The sequence below is a fragment of the Punica granatum genome, chromosome 3, assembly GCF_007655135.1.
Source record: "Punica granatum isolate Tunisia-2019 chromosome 3, ASM765513v2, whole genome shotgun sequence".
In the NCBI taxonomy this organism is placed as follows: domain Eukaryota; kingdom Viridiplantae; phylum Streptophyta; class Magnoliopsida; order Myrtales; family Lythraceae; genus Punica; species Punica granatum.
This window is the reverse complement of record NC_045129.1, coordinates 12842769-12867843: the sequence shown is the minus strand read 5'-3', so window position 1 is coordinate 12867843 and position 25075 is coordinate 12842769. Positions and strand designations below refer to the sequence as shown.

Here is a 25075-nt window from a genome sequence, read left to right as displayed (position 1 = left end):
TTTATCCTTTGTCCCTTTGCAGTTTTACACCCCTCATTGATTCACTCATCAACAAAGTCAACCTTTGGTTATACGTAATTTTCATTTTTCCAATAGAAAGGAAAAAGGAGGACTACAGTTTTCACCGTAATCAAACGCGACTAGAATCCATACATAGCGAGTAATTGACCGTGAATAGGAAAGTTTTATGTATTGCACAAGCCCGAAATTCATCACTCGAAAACTGGTTATGAGCCATCGAATCGGGTGACGAGATTAACCAATTATACATACAATTCGTGAATGTGTAAGCAGAGAGGTCATTGTATACAAATACAGAATGCTGCATCCAGTGGCCTACAGATGGAACTGAAAGCGATATAATTCTCGAGTAGAGTTGTGTACCGATCGAATGATCTATCCCCAATTTCAGGAAGCCACACATCCCCATCTGGCTCAGAAGCTGCTTCGTCCGACGTAAGAACGGTCGCACCTTAAGCATATAGGAGTGTGACTGAGGAGGATCAACTTGGTCCCGACCCACAGAGTGTCGACCGACTGAAGGGACCCTTCAGAACTATCTGGGCTCTTGTGTGGGAGGATGACCCGTTCTGATTGAAGACCGCTCTAGTGTATGAATCGGGGAGGTCATGTTTCCAGTAGATCATCTCCAGGCTCTCCATCGAGAATATCTCTCGAGGCCATTCCTTATAAACGCATTGGTGACCCACTTAGCCTCGCCAGTTGGGCGAATGGCCCGCTATGCATCGGGCACGGGCTGGGGATGCTGCTTTGCTTGGGCCAAGCAACACACCCTTCTCCATCTCGTACAACGGATTCTCAGCCTTCCATGGTTGTTTAGACTCTCTATAACCCCCACATGAGCGTCTCAAAGGTCTTCAGGTTTGGGGAGATACCTGACTCAAGCATGCTGTGGTAAACCCTCATGGCGTGCTCCACCTTCCCCACTGTACGTGCACCACCCGGTTAGGAATGTAGTGAAGATCTCAACGCTACAGAGGACTCCGATTTTAGACATTAAACTTTAGGATAGACTCAGCCTTATTCTTGGGCTCGCCTGCCCGGGCATAGCCCATGGCGATGATACTGAATTCGTTGACATCAGGCTCTATCCCAACCCGTATCATGTCATGGAAGATCTCCTGGCACTTGTCCGTCAGCCCTGCAGAGTTCCAAGCATTCATGATCGTGCTGAATGTTATCTCGTCGGGCTTGATTCCGAACTCTTCCATCAGAGTTAGCGCATGTTCAGTACGCAGTAACGCAGTTGATTATTAGCAAACTATTGTGCTGAACAGAACTCCAAGAAACAGTCTGCATTTTCCGTTTTTAGATAGGAAGAATGGAAAAATCGGTCAGTTTTCCACGACAACATTCCCTCGGTATGGTAACATCCAGAAACCCCCTTATGAGTGCGTTAAAGATAACAAGGTTTTGGTGCATCCCAAGATCTCTCATCCTATACACGAGTCTCATAGCATCAGCCATATTCCCATCTTTACAATAGCCGCTAATTATACTCTGGCAAACCCGCTCATTCGGGGACACTTGGTTGTTCTGCTCTGCATCTCGAGTATCATTCCTTCAGCCTTGCTTGTCTTCCCATTCTGGGCCTAAGCCTTTGCTAGAGTCTTGAATGTGACCACATCAGGTTTCACTCCCGAGGCTACCATTCTGTACACATTCTTTTATGCCTCGTTGATGTTCCTCTTGTTGCACCAAGCCCTGAAGAGGATATATGGTATGTCTGGTCATTTGACTTCAAGTTCTCTTCCTTCTTCATGAGTTCAAGCAGCTTTACCGATTCCTCGGGCCTGCCTGCGATCCCGAACCCTTTCACCAGAGTATTGGAACTTGCTCTTTGTGCTTCTGGAACACCTCCATTGCCTGGTCGAACTTTCCTGACTCGGACAATGCATTTATGACTGCATTGAAAAAGATGAAGTCCGGTGTCATCCTGTTCTCCTCCACATTGGAGACAAGTGACAGAATGGACTTGTACTGCTTCTGCAAGACTAGAGCAGCAAGGAAGGTAGTGTAGGTTATGAGAGTCGGCCTTTGGCTTTCTATGGTAAAGCTTTTAAATATGGACTGGGCTTCATGAGGCTTCTTGCGCTTGATGATGAGGAGGCTCATTAGCTTGGTTCGGAAACAGACCGAGTGACTGCTGCTCTTGCTGAGGCTGTCAAGGCAGCACGATTGATTAGTTAAACTTGTGGGACCCAAAATCGATGGCAAACTGTTCTCATCGCGCAGTATACGTTCCTGTCAAGAGTGAAAACAAAGTTAATAAAATAAGAAAACAGTTATTGTACTAATCATTTGTTCAGCCCCACTTGAGGAATGCAATCAGAAGCAATATCATACAAAATCGTAAAAAGATATATTACGGAAAAAAATTCAATCAAAGATGCAGAAAATAGTCGGTTCAGTCGCCTGAGACCGAAGGGAAGGGCGCCTATATCCTTGAATCAAAAGACACATGGAAATACTTAAAACTATAGCAGAAGGAAAGCCGAATCATGTCATCCAGTACCATGACGGGGTTTGCATCCATCTGCTTGTTTGCTTATGACTGTTCCCTCCTGATGTTTGCCCATTTTGATCGATATAGTATCTATGTTCAATCCTCCTTTACTTTTCCTCAGAGGTAGATTGTCCTATCGAACAAACTGTACACCTCTTATTGTTCATGATGAAGCAATTATAGAGAACTGAGCAGCTAATGAAATCTTCTTCAAACTTTCAGCCGTAGTCCATTGCGAGACAGATCCTGGGAGGGTTAAACAACTGAACAAGGGATTATTAAACCAAGAGGTCAACATAAGCTAACATTTCTCGTCGTTCTTTTAGTCGCATTAATCCTTCAGAACAAACAGGATGTTAAGAGTATCAATCCACCATTCATGATCATGCTCGGACTAGTCCTGCATCAGTTCTTAATGCAGAGGTGAATTGATTCATGCAGAGGACATAATTGGGCATTGATTTGCTCAAATGTACGTAAGCCCTGTTTGGAACGAAGGAAGAGGAAATGGGATGAAACGAAGTCGCCTTTTAAGATGTAAACATCGCATTTCCCGTGCCAAACGTGGCCAAATAGGAGGACAGTAGAATTTGCCTTCCATCATTTATCCAAATATATTTCTAAACGAGACAGACAAAAAGGGATAGAGACCACTCAAAAAATGAAATGCCTACAGCTTTTCTTTTGAACTATTTCATAGTTATCCAACTTGAGTTATGAGAATACAAATATTTTTTTTTTAATAAAGAGGAATAAAAAAGGATTAAATAATCTGTAGTCTAATTGAACAGCATTCTACGGTCGGTCTGCGACCCCAGGATGCTGAAGGCATCCTTGGGTGGATCTTGTAGTTCCTACGGGGTAGAGACGATGGGGTCGGTCCATGGATTTTCCTTCCTTTTGCCGCATTTCGCTCAAAGGGTTGAAGGAAGATAGTGCAGCAAGCTGTTCGCAAGAGCCAATTTGATCCTCTTTAGGGATCCCAGATGAGGGAACCCTAAGAGAGTCGCCTGCTCCAACTACCGTCCATGTACGATTCATACTAGATCTGACCAACTACTCGTCGTATCTCCTCTACGTTCTTGACAGCCCATCTTTGTCTCAGTAGAGTCTTTTAGTGGCATGTTTCGGTCCTCTTCCCCATTACTCAGAGAAAGTGACCCATCGATTCAGGTATAGGATACTATCATTACCGCCTGGACAGTTAGACATCCAGCTCGTAATCGCAACGACCCAATTGCAAGAGCGGAGCTCTACCAACTGAGCTATATCCCCCCGAGCCAAGTGGAGCATGCATGAAGGGGTCAGATGATTCAAATTCAGAATTAAAGGGGCCTTATAAAGCACCCCAAACCGCGTCAAACAATGTCCATAATTTGAAGAGTCTTTTGCGAAACGACTCCATGAAGACCTTTTAGGAAACGTCAAACTTCGACATTCTTGAACTAAACCTCCTAGTCCAACGCTCTGCAATCGTTGCCACTGAACACTGGTAGCATCTAGCACGGTGATGCTTTCCGGTTTTCGGTCTCCAATACCACTTTGCAAAATGTGATCACATCATAATTCCGATTCACAGCTCTGTCCCTCCGTCCGCCGTGAGCTGTTAAAATGTTTCTGCTTAATAAGGTCATCAGAGCGTTACCGTCACCAGTCAGATATCTCTCTGCCACCTCGCCATCGCCATAGTTATGAGGCAGCCCATAGTTATGCAATATCTGCGGAGAAGATGGAGAAGATGCTGGATTATCTGTGTCAATGATCAGGGTTGGACTGTGGATTACATGTCTAGCTACCCGGTCGGTCTAAAGTTGAGCTTGGAGAAAAGGATGGTGCCGAGGATCTCAGTTTTCTCATTATTGCTTTTGAAGAGCATGGTGAAAAAGAGCAGTGTCGGCCCCACACTTCAGATGTCGGAACCCCAATTTCGCGAGCAGTTTCAGGTGCGTTTTAGACAGAAAGTATCCCCAGAATTTGGAAATGTACCGACCCGAAAAAACGAGGAACCTCTCTTCTTAGCAAGCCCCTTTCATGTTGAGGTGACAAATACTATGCACTGGCTATTATTGTAGTTTTGCTATCGCTTGCAAGATCTTATAATTCCCTTGGATTGCTTTGGCTTAAATTTGCTGTAGGGTGTAGGAGTTGAGTGTGACAGCAAGATGGTCACTCTCTTAGCTTGTCATCTTTGCGGTCTCAGAAGCTGTCGGGTGAACTGGAAGATTTGAGCGGGGGCTCCTCCATTTCCGCAGCTGTCTTTACACTGGGACAATGCCGACTATTTCCGTTGGACAAAATAGATCTTTCGATCGTAAATTATCGATGCTGATATATATATATACCTGTAAACAACTCTCTCTGTGCCCAATGTACCACTGTCGACATGCCAAAGAACATCTTTTGGTCTGATCATATCAGTTTGCTTCGATGTGTCTCCATCTATCATCAGCAGTTTCAGCTGTTTCAGTCTTTCCTCTTAATTGGTTAGTTATGCCGACATTGAAGTTGCCATCACATCAAAGCACACCAACCCGAAAACAGCAATCAAACAATTCATACTAACTAAAGAAGAAAATATTATGCGGAAGCCGTCACTGTAATGTGTTCCCACAACATATAATCGGGATGCTGTGCCCGAACGTATCAATGTTCACTATACAAATAATCCCCGGTAATCAATAAATCAAAACTTCTCGTGGGTCAGGAAATTGGTTAAAACCACCGTGTGAGAAGTAACAGCTAACGATTTCAGTATTAGTTGAATTTGTCAGTAGAGGTGAATGCGATCCTGTATTGCCCGCCGCGATTTCTCGACCAGTTGACGAGCCAACAACTCAGGGGAATCAAGACTGAAGACAAGTGCAACATTTTCTCAATAGCCACTCCAACCTGAGTTAGGAGAAATTTCAGCACCATAATCCAACAATGTCGTGCTATATATACACTGAAAAGCAGAGACATATCGAAAAAAACCCGATTTCAGCTGTCCTAAAACTGTAAACTCATCATGTGAAATGGCTTTGAAGATGCACTGACAGATGAGAATTCATACAATGCAGCTCTACGTAGTCAAACCTACCAGTCAACGAAGTCCTATCGCAGCAAGAACGGCAATGGTGCATGAGAAATCTCATCCAACCCCAAACTAGATCTCAAAAACATTTCTTTTTAATTTCAGAGGAGCAAAGCGGGAGTTCTTACAGATCCTTGAGACACGAACTCGAGGAGTCGGCTTCTTCGTCCTGGTTCTTGATGTCGACGGAGAATGCTTGCCGAGCCGATGGCTCCTGGAGAAGGGGGAGGTTCTCTGCAGAAGACTGGCTCGAGGGCGCGGCCGAGAACGGAGGGGACGGGGTCGGGGATGCCGAGAACTCGTACCTGTGGTTGCCTGGTCCCACACTGATGGGGAGAGGCGAGGGAGGCGTCGGAGGTGACGGGGATGGACTTACGGAGCCATCATCAGTCATCGTCTCCTCCATCGAAGGCCTCATTGTCTCTCTTGTTCCTCCTTCTCTATGGAAAAAGAGTCGACATTTGTGAAATAGGGACAGATACAGCAACAGATCTATTGGCTTGGCTGGGGGCGAAAGAGTTTAGTCGTTTGTTTTATTTTTTCTTCCCGGCAGTATTTTTGAATCTTAGGTATGAACCTAACGGTCTTTGCCTCCAACCTGTCAGCTCAGCTCCTCTGCTCTCCTCTGCTCTACCCTGTTCTGTACCTTCCAAGTTCTCTTCTACCTTGTATTCCTCGACATGGGCTCCACCCTAGCTTGATCGGATCGCGGGTTTGTATAACCCTCCGTCTTCCGCGATCCAAACAATCGTCTCCACCCTAGCTTGATCGGATCACGGGTTTGTATAACCCGCAATCCTCTGCGATCTAAACAATAATAACTATTCTGCCAGCAGGGTTGGCCAACATTCGGTCTCGCTGGGAAATTGATTCGCTTCTCCAGAGGTCGGACTCGGAATTGAATGTCAAGTAAAAGCGCACGATACTTAAGATGGTCACTTGTGCTTTTGGGAGATAGAAGTATCGTGAGGAACCGACCCTATGATTTGATTTCTTTGTTATATTCTTTCTCAGTTCTCTTCAAGATCCATAAAAAATCATGTCTAGTTGAGGAAGGGGATTTGGTATAGTAGCACAAGTCGTCACCCGAAACCATGAGATCTCAGGTTTGATCATCGTCAGTGAAACTTTCGTACCCCTTTATTTAGATTTATTATTTCTATTCTTGTACTAGAGCATAGGCCTCCCTCGTATCCGGGAAAAAAAATCATGTCTAGTTTAGCTTTCTAGATCAAATCCAAACACGAACCAAATCACATCCGAGAAGTCGAGAGCGTATTGTATTAACCAACTTTTGCAATTTCATTCCAATGTCTTATGTTTTTTTGGTTACTAAGCTTACATGAAATTGACATGATGTAGGTATCAACAAACAGATGTCTTTCTCCTACCATTCTTATTGAGTCAAAACATATTTGAAGCAACAACCTCACTTCAGTACCTAAACAATATAACCTTTTCTTCTTATTCATAACATCAGAAAGAATGATATACATTTAGCAGCAGGTACCAAACAAAGATCTACACATTAGAGGCGAATCAATTTTATCCGACGAAACATTATTCTCTCAACAAGATTACAGTAGAATGCACTTGGTCGTCAAATTCACAACAGAACCTTCTACCCCAGAAATTGATAGTATTCTTTCAACTAAAATTCTTGAGGTCAGCTTCCCATGGGACCATGTATTGAGTTAACACACTTCTGATGATTTATCCATGCTTTCCCAGACATGTCGCAGCACCTTGGCAGGGTCTGGATTGTTCACTCTCACTCAGTTTGCTGATGGGAATGAAAAGACCGATTCCACAACCAAAAATTGCAGAGAAAGATCTCCCCTGCAAGATTTACATTGACTCTCGTCAAAGGGATGCCCTCAATAGCACCAAGTGTTCTCGCTCTTCTGTTACTTTTTCTTTGTTATCCGAGAGTGAGAACCCGAGAATCATCACCACCAATGGAAGTTCTTCAACTTCGGTGGTCCGAACCTAAATGCTGCGTGGAAAGTAAGTACGGTCACAATTCAAATTGCAATTCCATAAGGATATAAGCTTATGCAGCAGCTGGCCAACATAAGGAGCAGAATGCCTTGTTGGTTCCTTGAAGTTATTGATGCAAATAAATACTTCCACATCTGCCTGCCTTTTCAATCAACGGAATCATGACAGTTATCAGCTTAGAGCCACACGTGTATGTATGTACACACACACACACACACACACGTATATTATATATAACCACTTATAAAGTCCAGGAGGGGCCATCTGACCCCAAATTTGTCATTAGATGTGATTGCAGAGATTGTTGCTCTGAGATCAGCAATTACCAATCACAGTTGAAATAATATTTGTGCAAACAACCAAAGATTTCTTCCCCCTAAATCCTATATCTAGTAAAATAACATGGCAATATGTCGAGCAATCAGAATAAAAACAAAGGGCTTAACTCCAACCACTACATAGAACAGGCAACAATGAAAATTTAACCTGGACTGAAATAGATAAATCAACAAAGGACTAGGGATAATCACCTCTATCTCTAGACAGAGAGGCTTCATTACATACAACAGAAGGTCAGCAGCATATAAGGTGCAGCTCTTTCACAGGCAAAAGTTTCCCCCTGGCAAGAAAGAACAATACCGGATCTTAATTTACATATGTAATGGATACTTCGAGAGCAATTTACAAGTGATACGGGGAAAACTTCATCAGACTGCTTTTACCATGTCATCCCTTGATGCAAAACATTTTAGCTCCATACTCACTGCTGCTTGTATATGAATCAAATGCAACCATCCTGGGTCACTGATTCAAGAAGAAACAGAAAAAATGCTTAACACCTCAGAAGCTATAGTTTCCTAATAATCTAGCTCTAAATAGCACAGGCTATTGGATATCCATATACAAACATGTCGCAAATATTAGGATTGCAATGCAGATATTATACTGAGAATTGCAAAATAAGGAAAACTGGAAGTACTGATCTCACCATTAGAATCTAGGTTTCACCACTGGAACAATTCTTTAAAATCTTTTCCCCTTGATATGCCAAATCGGAAAGTTATTATTCATGTCCAGTATCCCACTTCACCGGTTCAACCATCAACCCAATGAAGCAGCCACATCACCAATATCTTCAGAACAGGATGTGTCCGAAGATGAACTATTTTCTGAAGAATTTCCCAGATATGAAGAATACATATCACTTAGATGGACACCTTCAGAATATCCATGAGAAAATGATGTTGTGCTGGAAGGAAGTAGCCGTGTATCCGTCACTTCAACAACCAGACCAGAAGCTGAATTTCCATAGCATGATCTTGAAAGAAAATTGATAACTCTAAGAAAACTATCATGTCTTAATGGAATCCTTGCATCAATCATTTCTTTAAGTATCCTTATCACCATTTCGCCATCCTTTTCCTTGCAAAAACCGTCAATCATCACATTGTACGTATGGGCATTAGGATACAAGCCAATCTCCTTCATTTTATTGAACAAGGCAGAAGCTTCACTGCTTCTACCACCCAAGAGAAGTCCATGAATTGCAATTGTGTACGATACCGCATCCAAGGCATAGTTCTCTATCATGGCTTTCTTGAACAATCCAATTGCTTCATGATATTCACCAGCTTCTATGAGCCCATGAACTATTGTTGTATGGACATGAGCATCAAGACTGGGATAATGCAATACAATGCCATGGTAAACATTAACTGCCTTGTCAATTTTTCTAGCTCCACAAAGTCCATATAGTAATCCAGCAAAAGTATAATTATCCACTGCCAAACCTTTATCGACCATATCATTGTACAACTCTACAGCCTCAGAAGGGAAGCCAGCTTTACAAAAATAACTTAAGAGAGAGTTATAAACCACGAGGTCTGCTTCGATGTCAAATTCTCTTATCAACCTGGGCAAATGGGAGAACCTCCTCGAGTGGATTATGGTCGATAACAATGAGGAAAACGTATAAGAATCAGGTGCTACTTTCCATGTGGGCATCTTAAGAAAAATGCGGAGTGCGTGATCATACAATGCATTTCTACTGAGACAATCTATCAATACATTACAGAGAACCAAGTCGGGCCCAATTCCCTTCAAATCCATGGCTCTTAATAATCTAAAGGCTTCACTCACCATTCCTGATTCTAAATATCCTTTTATTAGAGTTGTATAAGTTACAACATTAGGTGAACATCCAGTCTGCTCCATCTTCCTTAATAAGAATTCTGCCATATCAAACCTCCCTAAAGAGCAATACCCATCAATCAAAATGCTCCAAGTGTTCACGGATATGGAAATTCCAAGCGTAACCATAAGACTAAGCACTTGGGATGCCTCCAATAACCTTCCCACCGTGCGAAAACTGGTCAGCAACATCTCAAATGCGTCTTCACTAGGATAAAATCCGCTCTTCAGCATGCTTCTCATCAATTCATGTGCATTAAGGAAATCGTTCATTCTACAAAGATTACACAGCGCGATGTTGAAAGTTAGAAAGTTCGGGACCTGGGTCTGTCTCAGAAAATCAAGAGCTAAATCCGGTCGGCCAATCTTGAACAGGACATCCATGACCATATTGCGGGCGAATGTGCTCCCGGTAAAGCGAAACCTTCCCATTTGCTCGAAAGCCTCGAGGACCAGCTCATACAATCCTCCAGCCCAATATATTCTCATCAGAATCAAGAAAGTCTGCGCCTTTATTACATACCCGACCCTCGCGAGCTCACCAACTACGCCGCTCACCGACTTATACCGGTCAGTGAGGCGGGCGGCCACGTCAACCATGCGATGGAACGCGGCGCGGTCGTGGAAGTAGTTCGGTTGCGCCGCGCACCAGAGGAAGAACCTCAGAGCAATCAAATCGGAAGGGCAGCTGGAGAGGGTCGATTGAACAGCTCGAGGGGTCAGAGTGAGCTTGCTCTGACGACGGAATTGACAGGTCTCTGGTTCAGAGTCGTCCACAGCAGTGGGTTGAGGACGTGAGGGGAGGTCGTGAATGGAGGAAGAGGGAGGGAGGAGACGGCGTCGCGACTGAAGCAGCGAAATGCATCTACGTCTCCATAACATTTCTCGCAGGGATCACTGCCAAACACGACATTAAGCAGGCAACGGGATAGAGAGAGACTGAGAGAGGGGTTGAGCTGCCTGCGGCAGGCAGCTCGCGAATGGGGGTTTCGAAGCGGTTAAACCCTACGGCGGGAGAGGTTGAAGTCACGTGCCATGCATGTGGCTTTATTTGGCCAGAAAAAAGGTCGGATGATATTGTGCAATTTTTTTAAGGTTAGGCGCACTTCTCAACTACCCCTAAAGATCGGGGATAGTGTAAACTAGTAGTTTTTTTTTTTCCGGTAAACTAGTATTATATCACGTGCGCAGCGCGAGGGGTTTGTTATTGTACATCTATTATCATTTTTTTTAGAATTGTTCACATTTTTAACAATAATATTTTTGGTAAGTGACAACAATTTGTCAAATTATCATATAAATAAATATCAAATTATTCGGTAAATTAATTTTTTTTTTGGTAAACTAGTATTGCACCACATGCGTTGCAAGAGTGGTTTGTAATTGTATATCTATTATCATTTTTGTAAAAATTGTTCGCATTTTTAACAATAATTTATTTTTGGGTAAGTGAACACAATTTTTCTTATATTAGTAAAAATAAATGATGAATTTAAAACTCAAAACAATAATCTTCAATATCGTCAGACTAAATATAAATAATTCAATAATAATTTTGCAACTATTGTCTTATTCAATTTGAATTATATAACGACTTAATATATTGATTTAGTTCATACTTTTCCTAATTCACAAATAAGATTTTGCCCAAAAACGTTTTTGTGATATTCTAATTTTCAAATTTTGTTTAATTGAATCATAAGTTCATAAAATTAACGGTTTGGGATAAATTTTTCATTTTTCAAATGACCTCAATTTCATTAAATTAGTGGCTTGCGATAATCTTTCTTTTCTAGTTACACAAGCAATCGACAAAATATTTCTTTTAGTGGCCCATCAATTGCAATGCACTGGTTTATTATATACTTTATTTAGATTTTTTGAGAAAAACTTGATTTTAAGTAATTTGATTAATGCATTATTCTGTTGATAATTTAAACAATTTAAATTTAAATTTGTTATATTTATGAAATTATGCGATTGTCATTTATATAAACCAATTTCTTACTCAATTATATTATATCATATATATATATATATATATATATGTCATAATCTATATGTTATATTAATAACCAATTTCTACATTTATTATCACTTCTTATAAAATAATTTTCTAAATTATATTAGTTTGAAAGAGCTTTTTCATATATGTATATTGAATAGTGTATTTTACTTTATATATAGAAAGAATGATATGGATATAAGGATACTAAAATTAACATATATTTTAGGTAAATTCTACAATAGAATGTCAAATTATGTTTCGTGGTAGAACGCTAGTTTTTTCTAGTCCTTTTAATATTAAAGACAACGTTCTGGCCCATAGATCTTTTAGTAGTGTCACAAATTTATCGGGTCACGTGTAAAGTACAATAAAATTGGAGGATCGCTTACGTGTCGATGGCATATCGTTGACGTGTTGTTGACTTGCCCGCTTCTATGTTGATGATATGTCACTAATGTATCCGGCTGATATTAGACCATTTTCATTTTATGGTCTTGTTCGATGACGTGGCCATGATGAGTGACGTGGCGGGATGTGATTGATATATGTGACGGGAAGATTTGAGAACAATGGTATAATATTATAGGCGAAAATTGTAAAATAAAAATATAAAGGACTAGAAATATTAGGGTAAAATATATAAATAATGGACGGATGAAATCAAAAGCTGGCAAGATCTAATGGCTTAAATTAATGTTCAATTATGGGACACAAGTTGAGATTCCATTGTAGAATTCACTTATAATTTATAATTATATAAATAATCTCAACTTATATTGCGTCATGGACCATTATTTGAAAAAATTCAAATATAGTGACAAAGGCAATGGAAATATATAGGTTTTTTTGTATGTATTCTTCAAATTTAATAAGAAAATAAGAAAATTTTCCCAAAATTAATTAATAGATAAAGCAAATTGACATTCTAAATTTTATTAAATAGAGGAAATCTTAAGTAGTCCTTCGACTCCTTCCTCATATTGACCTAGCGATGAATAACCAATAAGATTTCTTTAATGAAGAATAATTATAATAATTATTCGAGTGATTAGCCCAAATTTTCCCGTTTCACGCTATCTAGTTGGTGTTTCCTCACACTACGTGGCGAGGTAGGATCGTCCAAGAACTTCTCAAATGAATAGAACCTTATTCATTGATTGTGGGAGTCAATTTTACTTATATACTAGATTATTAAACCCGTGCATTGCACGGCTTTTATAAAGAAAATTTTATTTTAATAATTTAAATATGAAGAAACTAATTGCTATCATTTTATAATTTATATTAGTGTATAGAAAAATTATTTTTGTACTATATAAAAAATTATTCTTTTATACTATATAAACTTCAATAGAGTGAATTTCAAACCTCCACTAATTAATATTAATCAAAGAGTTGGAGCAAATAATTCATGTAAAATATTTCATATGTATAATCAAAATCATCAATCTAATTTATAGAAAATTAATTTTAAAATCTAAAAATTTAAAATTCTTAGCTTTAGTTAATGAAAGAATACTAACCATATCTATAAATTTTTGAAGTTAGTATTGAGCTTTTTTTATTCTCAATCACATTTCATGTATTAAGTTTCTTGAGTTGAATAATTTTCGATAAAATAGGTTCGATGTGATATTTCTTAATTGAACTTTTATAATGGTAACAATGATTTTTAAAATTTATTTGTATATTTTAAATAATTTCCAATTTCCGAAAAGTTATGCATAATTATTACTAATGAAATCCTTAAAATTATGAATATTTATTTATTTATGAAATAACGATAAGTGATTGATATATTTCTTTGGATATATTTATTTCTTTATTGACAATAGTAATTACTATTTACTTTATATATTCTATATTAATTTATTAAGGACATATTTATTTCTTTATAATAATAATAATTATTATTATTATTATTGTTTTGACATAGAATCTACATTGCATATTAATTTATTAAGCCATTTACCATTCTACCCCCATTTATTAGGGTGGATACAACATTATATATATTTATGGATACTAGTTTTCAATCTCGTGCGCGCATTACACGGGTTTGTTTACATGTAATAATTATTCACAATATTTAAAGATGAATCTACTTCTTATGAATTATAAGACTGCTCAACATTTAATTTCTAATTCAAGTAATATTTCTAGCAAATAAGACCTTAGACTAACGATTAAAGGTTTAGTAACAATTTTACACCTGGATTTTGATATTTAAAGTGCATTGCATATTTATTGTATGTTATGTGGAATCCTAATAGACGCTAAGTTCAAATATACAATCTTGATTTTGCAAATTTTTTATATAATTTTCTAACATTTCTGATATCATATGATAAGTTCTTACTTAAATTTCGTCGTATGAGTATTTGTTATATGATTCTCTCTTTATATCTTGTAGTAATTATTTTTCAATGAAAATATGCTTAGCAATTATCTACTTAATTAGTTTAATTGCACTGCGTATCAATATTATACATAGATAAACTATAATGTTCAGTCCACATACAAAAATGTCATCTCACATATTTTTCTCAATATATTTTTGTGGAAAATTCTTAAATTTAAGCGTTAAATTTCTTCTCTTTTTTATATGATCATATATTCATATAATTAGCAGCATGTGAATTGTGATATATCGTATAAATGCTTAATTGATTATTTTTTAGTATAATTCCATATCCATTTTCACATTCATTTATTGTGTGTTGTTGATATATTATTTTTCAGTATAATTATGACACTTATTTATAACAATTACTGTAATACATGGTCAATTTACTTTATATATTAAACTAGTTAATATCAATTTTCACATTTAATAATCATATATTATTTATATGATAAATTTTAGAATAATTGTTCTATCTATCTATTAATAGTTATTACTGAAAAATGTTGCCAACACTATATATAATAGACAATAGATTTTGCAATATATATAAGATTTTTTTTATGGACAAAGATTCTTATTATTGTATTTTATATAACTTTTCGATAGAATAAACAATTAAATTAATAAAATTTGTTAATTACCGCAAGTCTTTCTTATTATCCTTTTTCTTTTTATATTAATATTCCAATTCATATTCTTTTATCTTAAAGAGAGGTTGCGCTGGGAATAAAAATAAATTATTAGGACTTTTTAAAAAAATTAAAATGTTGGCTACACCACAGAATTATTTTGAAAGAATGTCCTTTTACTCTAACATGCTTCGATTTTGGGTATATTTAGTATGCGAGTAAAGTTAGGATTTTTTTTCCTAAAAATTAACTCCCAATAAAATGAAAAATAACAATCTATATGTATAAAGTTTTACCCCTTCCTATTAAATAGGGGTAGAATAGTAAATGTTTAATAAATTAGTATGTTATATAGAAATTGAATAATATTAATTATTATTATAATAAAAAAGATATATCCAAAAGAAACATTAAAGAAGAATTCTAATCACTTATTGTTATTTTATAAGCAATTGCTATTTTATTAGTAAATAAATATGCATAATTTTAATCAATATTATTTGCCTTGTAAAAATTAAATTAAGTAAATATCTCATTGAAATGATTATTTTATGTAAAATTCTTCAAATTTACAAAACTTTATATATGAAATATGAGTGAAAAAAAGACAATTGCGAATACTTGATGTTAAAATTTTACAAAATCTATGATTATGAATCTTTCATTGATAACAAACTAGCTAAATTATTTTTGGATTTTATAATTGTTTTCTTATATATTGAATTGATAATTGAGATCATCTCTATGAAATATTTTACATGAATTATTTGCTTATGAGCTATTTAATATTATCTAGCGTGAGTATGAAATTTATAATATTAAAGTTTATACAATGTAAGATCAATTTTTCTATCTTCTATATATTAATATTAACTATAAATATATATTAATAGTTGTCTTAATATCTAATGTTTCATAATAATTTTTCTTTACTAAATCCGTATAACTCACGGGTTCAATAACCTAGTTTCTTAAAGAAGTAATGATTTCTTATCCCCTTACACCGGACCAATTTGAGGAGCAGTTAATGACCTCGAGTGAAGTTTCCTTTTTGAAGCATTTATTGATATCAAGTAATTTTTTTCAATATGTATCATGTTATCCGAAAGTCCAAAGCGCCTCGATTAATATCCAGTTCGAGATGGGTCAGTATACTAAGGGGGTAAAACTCTCATAGCATGTATTTTCTCTAATCATAAGAACTCAATCTATGATGTCATTTAAGAAAAATAATTGTTAAACCGCTTAAATCAACCCATTAATCATGACGCTTTACTTTTCTGCCAAACATATTACAAATTATATCGTTTAAATGTAAATACAAGAAATTTCAATTATATGATGTGGCATCTATGTTATTTATCTTCTAGATGAAGCGTTACATTGCGCGTGCAAAATATTTAAAAACAGGAAAAATACCAATAAATATAAAAATAAAGATAAATTTTAGAAAAAAAAATCCACTATTAACACTGAGGCTTTAGCAGAGTAGGGCCCCTAGCGAGGCCCCCTACTCAGCAAAACTAGCCCTAGACTTGGACCTCAACTCTCAAGCTCTATAACTAAGATGGGGGCCTCACTAGCAGGCCTAACCACTGGACTGAGGTTGTCGACAACCTTGGAATATGCCTATGACCTCATTCCCTAGGGTGGGGGACCCCCATCGAAGCCCCAGCCCTGTAATTGAGCAAAGACTTAATTCTCAACTCAATTTAAGGGATAGGACCTCACCCGCGTCTCTCACCCCGAGGATTGAGGTCGCAAACACCTTTTGAGGTCACTGACAACCTCATTCCAGCTGTGGGGGTTGCACACATAGCCCCGCGGTTGTATTGAGTCGAGACTTGGATCTAACTCTTGGCTATGTTGCAGGGGCCTCGTTGGTGGCCCCTGAGGCCCCTACCCCTTGGAATGATGTGATTTGCCACCTCAAAAAGTAACAATGACCTCATTCCCCGAAATAGGGGTCACCGCCGAGGCCCCCACTCCTCGACAATCCCCAACATGGGTTGCCTGGGTTTTCTTTTTTCCTTTTTGACTTTTTGTTTATTTGTTTAATGATTCTTAATAATTTTCCTAATTTTAACTATTTTTATGATATGATGCGTTGATCTCACATAAGCTAAAAATCAAACACAAAGGTCGTATATCTGCTAAAAATTAAAATAACTAATGGTATGATAGATTGTAAAGAAATTAGAATATCGTGTTTTATGGGTAAAAAGATATTAGGTTATATATTTGAGATAAATATGAAATATTAAAATTTTACATATAATTTTCCCCCGAATTATATCAAGACAGAAGTTCATGTTTACCAGGAACTAATGATCAGAAGGGTTATAAAGAACACAGAGTTGAGACTTGAAGCTGTAATTGTCAAAGAAAACTTTTGCTTGTAATAATCGTAGAAAAAATACAGAATTGAAGTGTGTTTCTTTATGTTTCTTGGGCAGGATAGCCCAAAATAATAGTAATAATAATAAAGATAAATTTAACCATATAATATGATATTTTAGATTTTTCCCTGCATTTCAAAAAATATAATGACAATTTTACGGCATAATATAATATTTTGAAAAAATTTTGTCGCACAACACACCATCAATTTTTCATGTCAATTATCCATTAATGGGTGCACTGAAAGCTAACGTGGCGCAATTTTTTGAGACTCTCATGCTATGTGTCACGATATTTGCTAGGCAGTCAAAGAAAAGCCAAATTATTGTGCAATCGAGGCCATTGCCGTCAGCTACCCCTCCTTATGGTGTTTTCTTTCTTTATTTTCAGAAAATTTTATCATATAGCACGATAATTTTGCATTTTCTACCGTAAAGAAAAAGCAAAATTATCGTGACAAGTAAGCACGGGGTCCAAAATATTGTGTCACGTCAACTTTTCATCCACCCATTAATGGGAAATCAAACGAGTTTCAAAAATAAAATATCGATTAAATTTTACAAAATAACCTTCAATTAGTGTTCACCCATCTCCCTCACCCTTGACATCTTCTAGTCATGCATGTCATCTTAGCCTTTCTCTCTCTCTCTCTCTGTGCTATTCCAGCCTCTCCTCTTCGATCAAGTATCGATCCTCTCGAGCTATCACACAATTCCATCAAATCTATTATTTCCTCTTTATTGTATTGGTAAAACTTGATGTTAGTGAACACTTTCGAGGGTGATATTAATTTAATAGATGTATTTATTCTTGAAACTCATTTGATATAATACTTTTTTTGTTGTCACTGCTATTCAATATTTTTTTTATAATGGCTGAGAGTGTATTTACGGATAAAAGATGAGTTTCTAGTGGGAACCCGTTAATTTAGTGGAAAAGGTTTGGAAATTTTTCTTTAAATTCTTAACCGGTTTGAAAAGGATTTGGAGGCCAACCCTTTCTAAAGGATTTGGATTCGGGAAGGATTTAGCTGTCTCAAATCCTGTTCATGAACATCCCTAAATATAATGACACATAAGCACGGGGCCCAAAAAATTGTGCCACATTAGCTTTTTATCCACCAATTTACGGAAAATCAACGATGTGTTGTGCAAAGAAAATTTTTTCAAAATATTGTACGATGAGGGAAAATGCCATGATATTTACTTTTTTAATGAAAAAAATTCAAAATATCGTATTATATTATGAAATTTGCTAAATAAAAAACATTTTGACAGGATGGAATGTGGTCACATGCCCCCTGCACTCTCCCAGCCAGATTGGATCCCGTCCGCTCCATCGCTCACTCACCAACCACTCTCCCCCCGAACCCAAAAAAAAAAATCTCAACTCATAACCGGCTGCAAAACCGTAAATCCCATACTCAAGACATGATAATATCCACTAATGACGAAGATGTAATCAACGGAAAATTGAGTTTTCAATGAATGAATTTTATCAGTAATATATAAATTTAAAATTATTTGAAAACACCTTATATTTAAAAGTAAATTAATATTAGTTAGTTTCAGTTAATAAATTAAAAAAATTTACAATTTAATAAGAATATGTATAATACGCACTAATCTCGAAAAATTGGGCTGCCAATCTTTTTTAAATATGGAGCATGTAATACTATAGTCTTAAGACTCTTCGGGGGAGTACCGCACCTCAAACACAGGACAAGGATTTATGAAATCCTACACTACCTTACGTTCGATTGACCGAATGCATTCAATTTTTGTTCGTTTTTTCGAATAAAACATTTTACTCTATCCAATTCAACTTTATTTTTCCTAAATTCAATACTATAATCATTATTATTTTATCATTTTCTCCATTTAATAACAATTTCTTACTCAGATTTTTCCCAATCATTTTTTAATTAATTTTTTAATAATAAATTTCACATATACTTTCACATTTATAGATACGTACATATATATCTTTTCATCAATCTATATATTTTTCACTTGCGATCATTACAAAAAATCAAATTGAATTAGATCATGGTCCAACTTGAAAACCAAACGCAAGATTAGTTTTCTCGAAACGGTTATATATACTTCCTAAGCAACATGTCATAATTATTTTTTTCCATGCGAATGTAGTAATGATTTCGGGCTAGTGTACATACTCCTCGACCAGTACATCTTTCTAGATGAATTAATGACGGATCGACAACGCTTCGGCTAGCATGGGCATAACTTTGTGCAATGTTGACATTAAGGAAATTTGCTTACGGGAATAACATACTTAATCACCTGACCAGACCTTTTTAAGATTACAATATTTATTTTTCTTTATACAATGATATTATAATTTTTATTAAAAATATAATTATATAATCATTATTATCTATATCTATATATCTATATCAATCTATATTACGAGAGAGAATAGAGTGCCAGTTAGGGTAATATTTGCTTACCGACACTACTCGTAGTAAAATAAGATCGAAAATTATGAACCATTAAATTGAATGGAAGTTGAGGTTAAATTAATCAATTCACATTATTCTTAATTACCTACTACCCCATTTTTCTCTATCAACTTTCTTCTCATCCTGTCTCTCTTGCACTGTAACCCCTTTCCTCTCTATAATTATTAATTTTATTATTTCTCATTTAATAAAAATTCCTTTTTAACTCTATAAAATAATTCATATATACTTTTAATATTACGAAAAATAATTATACATTTGAAAAAATTTAAAAGGAGTATAAAAAGATTATGTTAAACCGCGCATTTCGACGGTACTGCGTCTTGTCATGTATACTGGTCCAAATACATATATTAAACAAAATTATAAATAAATATTCCATCTTCCATCAATATACACACACACACGTATATATAGATATTTTCCACAGCTCCTGTCGGGTCAGTCTTCCTTCGGTCACTCCCTCGACAGGCAGAGCAGAGGCAGACTTCTCAGTTCTCAGGTCATTGCAGTTGCAGAGAAGAGCTGCGGGGGAGCTTCAGCGCCTGCGGAAATGGCGGAATCCAAGACCGTACACTCCCCTCTCGTCACCTACTTCTCCATGCTCTCTCTGCTCTCCCTCTGCCCCCCCTTCGTCATCCTACTGTAAGCTAAGCTATCCCCCCATTACTTCTCTACTACTCTTTCAATCTGTTCCTGATCTCCTTTGATTCGGAGCTTCCCTGCTACTGCTCCCGCGGGTGATGCGGTTCTGATTCCAACTCGCGAGGAGCTTGGAGTTGTAGATCCCAATCAATGGTTACGAACCGGGTTGCATGCATTATTTCAGATGGTGCCGATCTGAATCGCTGTCTGTTCGTGTACTGTTTATCAGTCAATCTTAGAGCTTGAGTTTTAGAAGGATCAGTTTGCTCCTTTGATTTCACGGCGCGGAGAATCAATTGCCCATCATCTTAACTTGGAAATTTTTCTTCACTCTTATCAATCTCATTGGCATAACATAGAGTTTGACATAGAGAGATTCCGTACTCTGGCGCTCTGTTTGGAGCTAAAGATTGGTTTTTTTCTTCCCCTCCTTGCAGATGGTATACAATGGTGCATGCCGATGGATCCGTTTTGAAAACATATGATTATTTGAGGCAGCACGGGCTGCAGGGGTTCATAGAGATATGGCCGAGGCCGACTGCTGTAGCTTGGAAGATCATTGCTGTCTATGCTGCATTCGAAGCCGCGCTGCAGCTCCTTCTGCCAGGGAAGACCGTCAGGGGCCCGATATCACCTACTGGACATCAACCTGTGTACAAGGTATCGCTTGGCATATAATTTTAGCTTGCTGCTACTCATTAGTATTCTTTTCATCGGAACTGTTATGGAAAGACAGAGCCGTACTTACATAGTAAACTAAAATTGAAGTTTTCCTTGTCAACCAAGGATTTCAATTTTTATGTTGATAAATTTTCCAGTTGGTCTGCCAAGTATGAAACTGAGAGTTGCACTTGCTTCTGGTCGTTGATTCTTCAAAAGAAACTCAAAAAGCTTATTCATGCAAAATGCTTAATCAGAAAGGTAGATCTATATGCGATGACCTGTTATTGTGCTATCTTTCCTTCATGCAGGCGAATGGCATGGCAGCTTATGCGGTGACATTAATCACCTACCTTAGCCTTTGGTGGTGAGGATTCCTCCATTCAATTGCAGAGTCTGAATATTTGAATTCATCTTAAGGCCTGCATGTGCCTGGCAGCTATCTTTTGTAATTATAATGATTTGCTTTCTCAGATCATAAAACATATGTATGAGGGGTTGCTATAGAGCATCTTTAATGTTGCAAGCTCTGTAAAGTGTTACAGCTTACAACAGACAAGATGAATCGGCAACATTATTATCTGAGCTACTTTGGGTTAATATTTCCCGCATTTTCCCATAGCATTATCTATAGTCTTGCATGTAATTTTTTTCCCATTCTGATGGGTTTCTTCCAGCATTTCTTTTTGAAAAAACAAGTTTTACCGGGTAATTAATTTTATATGTGGATATTGCGGTGCGCATTGTTTCAAGTGTATGTGATTTGTCTTTATAATGTTTGTTTCAGGTTTGGGATATTCAATCCCGTGGTTGTGTATGATCACTTGGGAGAAATATTTTCAGCCCTCATCTTTGGAAGCTTCGTCTTTTGTATCTTCTTGTACATTAAAGTAAGAATAGACAAATACTAGTCAGTACTAGGAGTTCTAGATGCAGCATCTATTCCCATATCTGACACAATTGTTTCTATGGAAGGGTCTCTTGGCACCATCTTCCACTGACTCCGGCTCTTCTGGGAATATAATAATAGACTTCTATTGGGTGAGTGTTCTGATATCTGATCTTGGTGCAGCTGCAAAGGCGCCCTTTCTAAGGGAATGTTCACCTCTGTGCAGGGCATGGAGCTGTACCCTCGAATCGGAAAACACTTTGACATCAAAGTCTTCACAAACTGCAGATTTGGGATGATGTCTTGGGCTGTTCTTGCTGTCACCTATTGCATTAAGCAGGTATGTGCATTGGATTAACTATCTGCAGATGTGTTCTCTCCTGGCATCCCATATAACTCTTGCAGTTAAAGCAATTTTTGCTTGGGTTTTTCCATAGCTTGTAAAGTTTCTGCATTGGAATAAGTCATAAATTTAGCATGGTTTCCTTTTGAAGTTGAGATACTTGATCTTTTGTACCTGTGAACTATGTATTGTATTTAATTGGCATTAAACTTAAATGATTCCTTTTGTTGGTCAATTGTGCAACTTGATACTTTGCAAAGATGATATACATTTTTTGTGTTTCAGTATGAAGAGAATGGGAAAGTTTCCGACTCAATGCTCGTAAATACCATACTAATGCTGGTATACGTCACCAAATTCTTTTGGTGGGAAGCTGGGTACTGGAACACGATGGACATTGCACATGATCGAGGTTTAAGCATGATCTATACCTTTTCCTTTCATAGAACAAAATATCGTTGCATAATTGATATTTGCATTATAAGATAGTTTTGTCAGTTCCTCATCCATCTCCTCTTTTCTGGTTTATCAATGTGTTCCACATTGTTCTGGCAGCTGGCTTTTACATATGTTGGGGATGCTTGGTCTGGGTACCATCTATATATACTTCTCCTGGCATGTACCTTGTCAATCATCCTGTAAACCTGGGAACTCAGGTACTACGGTGTCTATATTGCGTAGTCATACTAGATTTACCACAATTCTGGAAGCAATATAAAATGTAGGGTTCTTTGGTAAGAAATTCCTGAAACGTGAACAATTTTTGGAAGATTGCTTCTCTTCTCATATGGAACCTTTACACTGTTCAAGTGTTGTCCCATTTTAAGTATTTGACTCCATAAATAGGATTATTTGTAGGATTTTTGTGGTTAATCACCCCCAACAAAGCAAAAGCTCAGTTTGAAGAATGGGATTGCCGCTAATAACTTAGGACAACAGATTCAGAGAAAACAAGTTACTTGATTAGCTGAATAACACCTTGTCTGTAATACAAATTCTTCATCTGTAACAAACAAAAGCAATTCTCTATGTAATTTTTACTTTTGGTGGTTCCTGATACCATGCACTTTTTCTCCAGCTTGCTCTCTCTATTCTAGCTGCAGGCATTCTGTGCATTTTTATCAACTATGACTGTGATAGGCAAAGGCAAGAATTCCGTCGTACGAATGGAAAGTGCCTAGTTTGGGGAAAAGCCCCGTCAAAGGTACTCCACCCCCCAAACCCACCAACAAACTCCACCCCTCAAACACCCCCCCCCCCCCCCCCCCCCCCCCCCCCCCCCCCCCAATCTCTCTTCTTCTTCTCCATAATTTTCTTTTTCTTTTTCTTTTTGTTGGGATTCATCCTCTGAATCTTCCGCAGCCTCACCTGAGGTCTGGAAAAGTTAGGCCGCTTTCTTCAATAATTAACAGTGAGGTATTGGTCTTTGACAGATAGTGGCTTCCTACACTACCACCTCGGGAGAGACCAAAACTAGCCTCCTCTTAACGTCAGGATGGTCAGTTCATCTTTTTTCTGGTCATGTCTGTTTGCAGTCTGTACAACAACTTGCTAAATCCTTATGCAACATGGAGTTTGAAACATGTTTTGGTAGAAAAGGAGGCTATTATCAGATGATTTAGCTGTTTGATCTAAGCAGCCCTTCATTTTGCTAGAAGAGATGAGAATGAAAGGGGTTTATAAAAGTAGAAACTCTTTTCCGTAAAATCAATAATAATACTCTATTACCCGTCTGTCGTGCAATCACAATTCTTGAAAATGTGAAACGTTAATTTGATTTTGCCTCTTTTTCTTCTTTCTCTTTCTCTTCCTCTTTTTGATGGGCACAAGATGACTGATATTATGCTATGTTCTGCTATTTGTAGGTGGGGTTTATCACGCCATTTCCATTATGTGCCTGAGATATTAGGAGCCTTTTTCTGGACTGTCCCAGCTCTGTTCCACCATGTAAGTATTTGTAGCTCAAATTGTTCTTCTATAGTACTTTCATGAATCATCGGTGGTAACTCTCTCAATTCTTAATGGTTTTCTGTCATCTGCAGTTTCTGCCGTACTTCTACGTCATATTCCTTACCATCCTATTGTTTGACCGAGCCAAAAGGGATGATGATCGGTGCCGATCCAAGTAAGCAAATGCATATATTATATGCAATACTCGTTCCCTTTTGGATCCATCTGCATCCACAACTCTAAAAACCCCCGAAATTAATTTGTGGTGACGATGGCTCAAACTGGGCACTGATTACTTTCAGGTACGGGAAATACTGGAAACTCTATTGTGAGAAGGTGCCTTATCGAATCATTCCTGGGATATACTGATGCTCACAAAAGAAGTCCTCTCACAGATCTTCAGGATTTGAGCTCGGTCACGTTTACTCAGCTCAGCTTCTAGCTTTTGCTCATCACCTATTAAGGGATTGTACATCAGTTCCCCGGTTCCATTCTAGGCCAAATTACGACTACCGTCGCGCTTTGCAAGATGCTCTAGCTTCAGATGATGTTGTATCAGTAGACTACCATTCTCGTAGGGTTGCCCGAACCATGAGATTAAGCCTTTGATGATGAGATTAGAACATCAAGCTCATTTTGATCAGGTTGAATGTTTTATTTACTAATTATGACCTTTGCTCGGATTTAGTCATTTTGTTCAGCAACAATTTTAGAGTTAGGCCAGTAATGGGTATTTTAGTAGCTTCCGAGATCTGATAGCCGTGGCACAAGAGTCTAGTAGCTGCGCAAAGTCGGATAGCTAATTTTGCCCTTGTTCACCAAGCAAATATCATGGAAAGTTTTACTTGGAAAAGGTCAATGTTCGCCTTTG

At 37.4% G+C, this 25075-nt stretch overlaps 4 protein-coding genes and 1 pseudogene across 6 annotated transcripts; 2 read left to right on the top strand and 3 right to left on the bottom strand.

The window, feature by feature from the left end:
- Positions 1 to 208: 208 nt before the first annotated feature.
- Positions 209 to 2557, bottom strand: LOC116200395 (annotated as a pseudogene).
- Positions 2558 to 3693: 1136 nt separating this feature from the next.
- LOC116200189 lies at positions 3694 to 4904 on the top strand. Of its 2 annotated transcripts, none has more exons than XR_004155682.1 (2): positions 3694 to 4566; positions 4663 to 4904. XR_004155682.1 is itself a non-coding variant. In XM_031530944.1 (2 exons), the coding sequence occupies exons 1-2, from the start codon at positions 4219 to 4221 to the stop codon at positions 4753 to 4755; spliced, it is 345 nt and encodes a 114-aa protein (XP_031386804.1). In that variant the 5' UTR covers positions 3694 to 4218; the 3' UTR covers positions 4756 to 4904. The 2 variants fall into 2 exon arrangements, 1 of the variants encoding a protein (XP_031386804.1); XM_031530944.1 differs by having other exon boundaries at positions 3694 to 4470.
- A 157-nt stretch (positions 4905 to 5061) lies between these two features.
- LOC116200190 lies at positions 5062 to 6432 on the bottom strand. The gene is made up of 2 exons (XM_031530946.1): positions 5729 to 6432; positions 5062 to 5416 (listed from the first exon to the last, which is right to left on the bottom strand). The coding sequence occupies exons 1-2, from the start codon at positions 6016 to 6018 to the stop codon at positions 5371 to 5373; spliced, it is 336 nt and encodes a 111-aa protein (XP_031386806.1). The 5' UTR covers positions 6019 to 6432; the 3' UTR covers positions 5062 to 5370.
- Positions 6433 to 7033: 601 nt separating this feature from the next.
- LOC116200188 (putative pentatricopeptide repeat-containing protein At1g16830) lies at positions 7034 to 10889 on the bottom strand. Of its 2 annotated transcripts, none has more exons than XM_031530942.1 (4): positions 8590 to 10889; positions 8324 to 8405; positions 8132 to 8220; positions 7034 to 7596 (listed from the first exon to the last, which is right to left on the bottom strand). In XM_031530942.1, exon 1 carries the CDS (start codon positions 10671 to 10673, stop codon positions 8703 to 8705), a length of 1971 nt encoding a protein of 656 aa, XP_031386802.1. In that variant the 5' UTR covers positions 10674 to 10889; the 3' UTR covers positions 7034 to 7596; positions 8132 to 8220; positions 8324 to 8405; positions 8590 to 8702. The 2 variants fall into 2 exon arrangements, with proteins under 2 accessions (XP_031386802.1, XP_031386803.1); XM_031530943.1 differs by having other exon boundaries at positions 7034 to 7589.
- Positions 10890 to 20145: 9256 nt separating this feature from the next.
- LOC116200767 (7-dehydrocholesterol reductase) lies at positions 20146 to 24955 on the top strand. The gene is made up of 13 exons (XM_031531660.1): positions 20146 to 20362; positions 20800 to 21022; positions 21334 to 21389; positions 21810 to 21912; positions 21998 to 22063; positions 22138 to 22251; positions 22540 to 22666; positions 22810 to 22910; positions 23333 to 23458; positions 23688 to 23752; positions 24120 to 24201; positions 24297 to 24379; positions 24507 to 24955. The coding sequence occupies exons 1-13, from the start codon at positions 20271 to 20273 to the stop codon at positions 24571 to 24573; spliced, it is 1305 nt and encodes a 434-aa protein (XP_031387520.1). The 5' UTR covers positions 20146 to 20270; the 3' UTR covers positions 24574 to 24955.
- Positions 24956 to 25075: the final 120 nt, after the last annotated feature.

Excerpts from the sequence above, each read along its gene's own strand:
- LOC116200189 (XM_031530944.1), top strand. The coding sequence starts at position 4,219 with ATGAGGCAGCCCATAGTTATGCAATATCTGCGGAGAAGATGGAGAAGA. Across the intron at positions 4,471-4,662 it reads AATTTCGCGAGCAGTTTCAG|GGTGTAGGAGTTGAGTGTGA; the intron begins GTGCGTTTTAGA and ends AATTTGCTGTAG.
- LOC116200190 (XM_031530946.1), bottom strand. The coding sequence starts at position 6,018 with ATGAGGCCTTCGATGGAGGAGACGATGACTGATGATGGCTCCGTAAGT. Across the intron at positions 5,417-5,728 it reads AGTTCGTGTCTCAAGGATCT|GTTGGAGTGGCTATTGAGAA; the intron begins GTAAGAACTCCC and ends CTCCTAACTCAG.
- LOC116200188 (XM_031530942.1), bottom strand. The coding sequence starts at position 10,673 with ATGTTATGGAGACGTAGATGCATTTCGCTGCTTCAGTCGCGACGCCGT.
- LOC116200767 (XM_031531660.1), top strand. The coding sequence starts at position 20,271 with ATGGCGGAATCCAAGACCGTACACTCCCCTCTCGTCACCTACTTCTCC. Across the intron at positions 21,913-21,997 it reads GTATCTTCTTGTACATTAAA|GGTCTCTTGGCACCATCTTC; the intron begins GTAAGAATAGAC and ends TTTCTATGGAAG. Across the intron at positions 24,380-24,506 it reads GATGATCGGTGCCGATCCAA|GTACGGGAAATACTGGAAAC; the intron begins GTAAGCAAATGC and ends GATTACTTTCAG.